Source organism: Orycteropus afer, unplaced genomic scaffold (genome assembly GCF_000298275.1).
Source record: "Orycteropus afer afer isolate SDZICR_OR568_19922 unplaced genomic scaffold, OryAfe1.0 scaffold00071, whole genome shotgun sequence".
NCBI lineage: Eukaryota > Metazoa > Chordata > Mammalia > Tubulidentata > Orycteropodidae > Orycteropus > Orycteropus afer.
In genome coordinates this window covers 2,579,904-2,586,709 of record NW_006921658.1, presented here as the reverse complement: position 1 = coordinate 2,586,709, position 6,806 = coordinate 2,579,904, and the positions used below count along the sequence as shown (strand labels likewise).

At 37.2% G+C, this 6,806-nt stretch overlaps 1 protein-coding gene across 1 annotated transcript in view; it reads right to left on the bottom strand.

The window, feature by feature from the left end:
- The window catches only part of ZGRF1 (zinc finger GRF-type containing 1), a 169,624-nt gene that overhangs the window by 72,725 nt on the left and 90,093 nt on the right, over positions 1–6,806 (bottom strand). The window contains exons 11-13 of the mRNA XM_042780931.1: positions 2,327–2,379; positions 1,724–1,867; positions 499–637 (exon numbers count right to left, since the gene is read on the bottom strand). Of these exons, the coding sequence (XP_042636865.1) occupies positions 499–637; positions 1,724–1,867; positions 2,327–2,379 (336 nt within the window). The remainder of the gene's footprint in view (positions 1–498; positions 638–1,723; positions 1,868–2,326; positions 2,380–6,806) is intronic.

The window sequence follows — 6,806 nt, the reverse complement described above, 5'->3', positions numbered from 1 at the left end:
TTCCAGCCAAACAAAAGACAGGCATATGAGTTGAACATTTACCTGAGGTAGATACACTCCTTGGAGAGAACATCATTGGAGAAATAAGGGCTGCTTATGCACAGGGAGACAGCTCAGGGGGGCAAGAATGCACGGAGGGATGGACATAGGGAAGAGGTAACTATTGGGAGGAAGTGGGAGGGGGGCTGTTGCACTGTGGTAAATTGCAGTCAATGTTATGAGACAAAGTGTATGTGAACTGCTGCATGGAAAGTGAATTTGCTCTATAAACTTTCATCCAAATCACAATTTAAAAAAATTATCATTTCCCATGTTTAAAACTCAATTATGATCTGAGATTAATCTCAATTACTGTCAGAAATTGGAATAAACATATAAAAAGCAATAAGCCCCAACTGGAAGATTTAATAGGAAAATTCACAATATATTATACTTTTTCACTGCTACACTACTTACATTAAGCAGTAGTCAATCAAAATAAAAAGATACCAGTCATACCTATGAGGCAAGATGTAAAAATCTGCTTATAATGAGCAGGAGACTGAAAAACAGCTGGTATGTGAATTTGCCTTTGAGGAAGATAAACAGATTTTATTTTCTGCCCACTTGGGAATGATAGCTCAGAGGCATTTATCTCCTGAAAAGGAATAATTCAAGTAATTATAATAACACCAAAAAATACTGTTTACTAATAAGTAAATTAATATCTATAGACATGTTTAATTAGATATACTGATTTTTCTTTTGATTTCTAGAATCCTTGAAAATCATTTCCTAATTTCAAATGAGAAACCAAGTACAGCAAGAATGACTATGCACAGCACATTTAATTCTAAATGAGACTATCTTTTCTTGTCTTCGCCTTACTGAGTTTTTAAATACTTTTTGCTATGAAAAACTTAACTGGTATGAATAGATCATTATGCTTCTCTATTTATGGTTATAACTATAACAAGAATTACTTTCAACCAAAGTGTAATAAGATCCCCTTTCACCCTAGAAATTTTCTGATCAGCAAAACTGAACTGATAGTGAAAAATGAAAACAATCATAGTAGTAGAAGTAGAAACAGGGATAGGAGATATAATAATAAGTCTACCTATTATGTGTTAATAATAAGCTACCTAGCTGGCTTTTTGGTCTGGAATTGAACCCACACCTGTGGCTTCCAGCCAAACAAAAGACAGGCATATGAGTTGAACATTTACCTGAGGTAGATACATTCCTTGGAGAGAACAATCATAGGAGAATAGAAGGGCTATTTATGCACAGGGAGACAGCTCAGGGGGGCAAGAGTGGCAGGAGCCCTAGTGGCAGAATGGATAAGCACCTGGCTATTAACTGAAAGGTTGGTGGTTTGAACCTACTAGATGCTACATGGAAAAAGATGTGGCAGCCTGCTTCCATAAATATTTACAGCCTTTGAAACCCTACAGGCTAGTTGGAATCAACTTGATGGCAGTGAGTTTGGTTTTGGTTATTATGTGCTAGATGTTGTATCAGATACTTTCAAATATATAATTTTATCTAATGTTCACAGCTATTAGGAAAGATTTAAAGTCAAAGGAAATGATATAATTATAGCTAGAGTTCTGAGACAAAAAAGGCATGTGCTCTAAGAGTGAAATCATTGCTTCTCTACTATTTTAGTAATTCTTTTGTTGAAATTTAGAAAATAACAATTAGAAAAAATGTACCAAAAAACACCAGTACATTTCCTCACCTGTACATTACTTGTTATACTGCAGCTGTAGTAGGCAGACTCTCCTAACATAGTTTGAATTTCTTCAGTCTTGAAAGTCTGCTCTAAATTCAGAGAAAGTGCTGTATTTCTGGAAATCAAATCTTGACTGCTAAATTTCTGCTGCTGCTGATAGAGCATGCCTTTCATCATTTGCAAATGCAAAGAGTCTAAAGAGCTTTTATTCATAGCATCACTCTGCCTTTCGCCTGTGTCACTAAAATGCATTCTTGAAATAGCCTCAGCAAAGAAGACATCTCTTACTTTCTTATCAACTTTATCTAATGTAGTCAAGTTGCACTGGGGTGTGCTCTGATATTTCAGCCATTTGCTTTCAGTAGATACATTATTGAGAAGCGAAAGGCCCCCTGGGGTCTCTTCCTCAGAGTCTTCAAAGAAAAAAGCTTCACTTTGGTCCTCAGGCTCAAAGTTAAAAGATGGAAATGCTGACTCTTCCCACAAGTTGAATTTAGGTGAATCAGAGGACTCCTGTGTGTCACAGTTGATCACATATGAGCAAGAGTCTAAGTCAGGTGGTCCATCAGCAGGAGGCAAAGTAATAATTGGAACTCGGGCTCTACTTACTAATGGAAGTCTTTGAAAGTTCTTCTTCTCCAGAGAACTGGGTTTCTTCATTCCTGAAAGAAAACAGAATGCTGATTAAATAAAAAGATACTATCAATCAATACTATCAGTCAGTACCCAGGAGCTCTGGTGATATAGTACCTAAGGCATCTGACTGCTAACCAGAAGTCTGGAGGTTCAAACCCACCAGCCATTCCTCAGAGGGAAGATTGAGCAATCTACTTCCATAGCCATACTGCAATGGAAACCCAAGGAGATGTCACTATGAGTTGGATCCCACTCGATGGCAGTGCGTTTTTTTTTTTTTTAAATCAGTTAGTACCCAGGTTCTAGAAAACACTGTATCTTTACAAAAGCAAAAAAGGTATCATCGTGTCCTGGGGGGAAAAAAATCACATCATTTTATATCTACTTAAAAAAAAATAGATTCAATCTAAAAAAATTATAGATTTCAAATCTTAATTCACAGACACTGAAACTTTTTCAAGGTTGATAAAGTAGATACTTCTACTTTAACCAAGGATTTTTTTCCCCCTAGTTGCTTCACTATATTTAAGTAGCACTGAAGTATTCAAAGCACTTTAAAGTCAAAAAAGGTTTCATTATTTTCATTTTAAAGATGAGATTAGCAAGGCCTAATGGAAATATAGGAGCTTTGGTAGTGTAGTGCCTAAGGCACTTGACTGCCAATCAGAACGCTGGCTATTCAAACTCACCAGCCACTCCTTGGAAGGAAGGTTGGGCAGCCTACTTCCATAGTGATACTGCCTCGGAAACCCAAGAAGGGGTCACTATGAGTCAGGTCTGACTCCACTGCACATAACAACAACAACAATGGAAATGTGACTACCAATTGTCAGAGTCAAAACCCAGAACTAGCTCTGGTGGCATTGTGCCTAAGGCATTTGATGGCTAACCAGAAGACTGGTGGTTCCAACCCATCAGACACTCCTTGGAAGGAAGGATGGGCAATCTACTTCTGTAGTGATACTGCCTTGGAAACCCAAAAAGGGGTCACTATGAGTTGGATCTGACTCCATGGCAGTGGCTGCATTTTTTTTTTTTTTTATTCCTTTTCTCTGGAGACTGAAGTAAATGGTTCATTTATGTGACTATGTGCTTGTAATTTGCTTTATATATTATACTTATTAACTAATGTGTTGACTTTCAGGGCAAAGGAGATTTTAGCTGAAAGAGTTTTATAATTCCTCTGTCAGCAAATTTAGTATTAGATATATTCCTAAAAATGTAAACTGCTCTCACAAATCAAAATTCATTTAAAAGTAACATAGAATTCTATTACCATAGTTTCTGTAAGAGAGTGAAAAAACTTGTCCGATGGAGAATAAGTAGATATTTTCTTTCTGCTCTCCCTTTAATTTCATATATGACTGTGGGCAATTCAAATGAATCCTCTAGATTTCCTTCCTCATCTATAAAATGGGATTCATAACTGACCTATATACTTTATGGAGTTAGGTGAGAATGAAATACAAACAAATGACACAAAAAGTACTTTTCATAATTAAAAATTGTGTATAAATATAAGGAATTCTAAAAAAATGTATATTTAGGTCAGCCACCTTCTGAAATAAGAACTTACTGCTAGTTATAACGAATTTGAATAAACTCAATCTAACTCCATGTGCTGTTTGAGATATCTACTTCTATGAAACGGAAAAATATATAATTTTTAGATTAACTGTGTTATTTTATACAATTCTTTCTAATGTCCAAAATTAAGTCCTTGATCCTCTCCCCCAAAACACACTCATCTTAGACTTCTGGTAAGATGGAGGAATAGGCAGACAAGTGACACAGACAGAATGAAGGAATGAAAGAAAAGAAAAACATGATCACCTTAATTGATATGGAAAAGGTATTATGACAAAATTAAACACAGCTTCATGATTAAAACATTCACTGAACTAGGAATGGAAAAGAAATTCACAAGATAAAGGATATTTATGAAAATCCCATAGCTATCATCATATTTAATGGAGAAAGATGAAAAGCTTTCCCATTTCCCCTTTTAGATCAGGAACAAGACAAGAATGCTCACTTTCACCACTGCTGTTCAACACTGTACTGGAAAACACATCCTGTGTTCACTGATTGGTAGACTTAATATTGTTAAAACATCAATACTACCCAAATCAATCTACTGATTCAATGCCATCTTTATCAAAATTTCACATTTTCTTTTTCAGAAATGAAAAAGCCAATCCTCAAGTTCATATGCAAATGCAAGAGGCCCAAAATAGTCAGAACAATCTTTTAAAAGAGTAAGAAAGTAGTACTCACATTACCAGTTCAAAATGTACTACAGAACTATAGTAATCAAACAATATGATACTGGTGCAAGGAAAAGCATATAAGACAATGGGGTAGAACTAAGAGTCCATTAAAAAAACCAAATGTATGTGGACAACAGACATTTGACAAGGGTGCCAAGTTCCTCAATGAGGAAAGAACAGTCTCTTTAACAAATGGTGCTGGGACAACTGTATCTCCACATGCAAATAAGTGAAGTTAACCCATACTTCACATTATATATGAAAATGAAGTTAATATGGAGAAATGACATAAAAATAACAGCTAACACCATAAAATTTTTAGAAGAAAATATAAGGGTAAAACTTTAGGACCTTGTTTTGGAGAGTGGATTCTTAGATATGACATTAAAAGAACAAGCAACAAAAAAAAGCAGATAAATTGGACTTTATCACAGTTAAAAGATTTTGTGCATCGAAGGACTTTATAAAGAAAATGAAAAGACAACCTACAGAATAGGAGAATATACTTGGGAACCGCATATCTGATAAGATTATAATATGTAGCTTACATGAAGAACTATACTCAACCACAAAAAGACAAACAACCCAACAAAAAAAAAAAATGGGCAAAGGACATAAATAGATATTTCTCTGAAAAAGATACACAAATAGCCCATAAGCATATGAAAACACGTCCATTAGTCATTACCCACTGCCATCGAGTCAATTCTGACTCATAGAGACCCCATTGGGTTTCTAAGGCTGCAAATCTTTACGGAAGTAGATTAGTCATCTTCCTCCTATGGAACACCTGGTGGTTTGGTTAACAGACAAATGCCTTACCCATTACCCTACCACAGATCCTTCCATTACTCATTACTCACTAAAAAACTCACTGCCATCAAGTTGGATCCTACTCACAGTGACCTCTCCTTGGGTTTCCAAGGCGATATCACTACAGAAGTAGATTGCTCAACCTTCCTTCTGAAGAGTGGCTGGTGGGTTTGAACCACCAGACTTCTAGTTAGCAGTCAAATGCCTCAGGCACTATGCCACCAGAGCTCCTTCCATTAGTCACTGCTGTCATTAGGTGCCGTCAAGTTGTCTCTGACTCATAGTGACCCTATGCATAGCAGAACAAAACACCGCCTGGTCCCGAGCCAGCTACATGATTTTTGCTGTACTTGAGCCCATTGCCGCTGCCATCGTGTCAATCCATCTCATTGAGGGCCTTCCACTCTTTCATCAACCCTCCACCTTACCAAGCATGACATTTTTATCCAGGGAATGGTCCCTTCTGACAACATGACCACAGTATGTAAGACAAAGTCTGGCCATTCTCACCTCCAAGGAGCATTCTAGCTGCACCTCCTCCAGCACAGACCTGTTAGTTCTTTTAGCAGTCCACGGTCCTTTCAGCATTCTTTGCCAAAACCACAGCTCAAAAGCATCAATTCTTCTTCCATCTTTACTCACTGTCCAGCTCTCACATGCATATAGGCGACTACAAATACCATAGCTTGTGTTGGGTGCACCTTAGTCCTCAAGGAGACATCCTTGCTCCTCAGCACTTGAAACAGTTCCTCCGCGGTTGACTTTCCCAATGCTACACATCATCTAATGTCCTGACTGCTGCTTCCATCAGCATCAATTGTAGAACCAAGCAACGTGAACCCTTTGACAACCTCAATCTTCTCTCCTTTTATTGTGAGGCTGCTCATTGGTCCAGTCAAACAAAAACTGAGGATTTTTGTTTTCCTTATTGAGACTTAATCCATACTGCAGACTATTCTTCAATCTTCATCAGTAAGTGACTCAAGTCATCCTCACTTTCAGCAAGCAAAGATGTATCGTCTGCGTATCTCAGGTTGTTAATGATTCTTCCTCCAATCCTGATACCACCTTTTTCTTCATATAGTCCAGCTTCTCAGATTATTTGTTTAGCATATAAATTGAATAAGTATGGGAAAAGGATACAACCCTGACGCACTCCCTTCCTGATTTTAAACCATGTAGTGTTCCCTTGTTCCATTCGAACGACAACCTCCTGGTCAAGGTACAGGTTCCTCATGAGTACAACTAAGTGTTCGGGAATTCCCATTCTTCTCAATGTTATCCACAATTTGTCATGATCCACACAATCAAATGCTTTTGCATAGTCAATAAAACACAAGTAAACATCTTTCTGGTATTCTTTGCCTTGA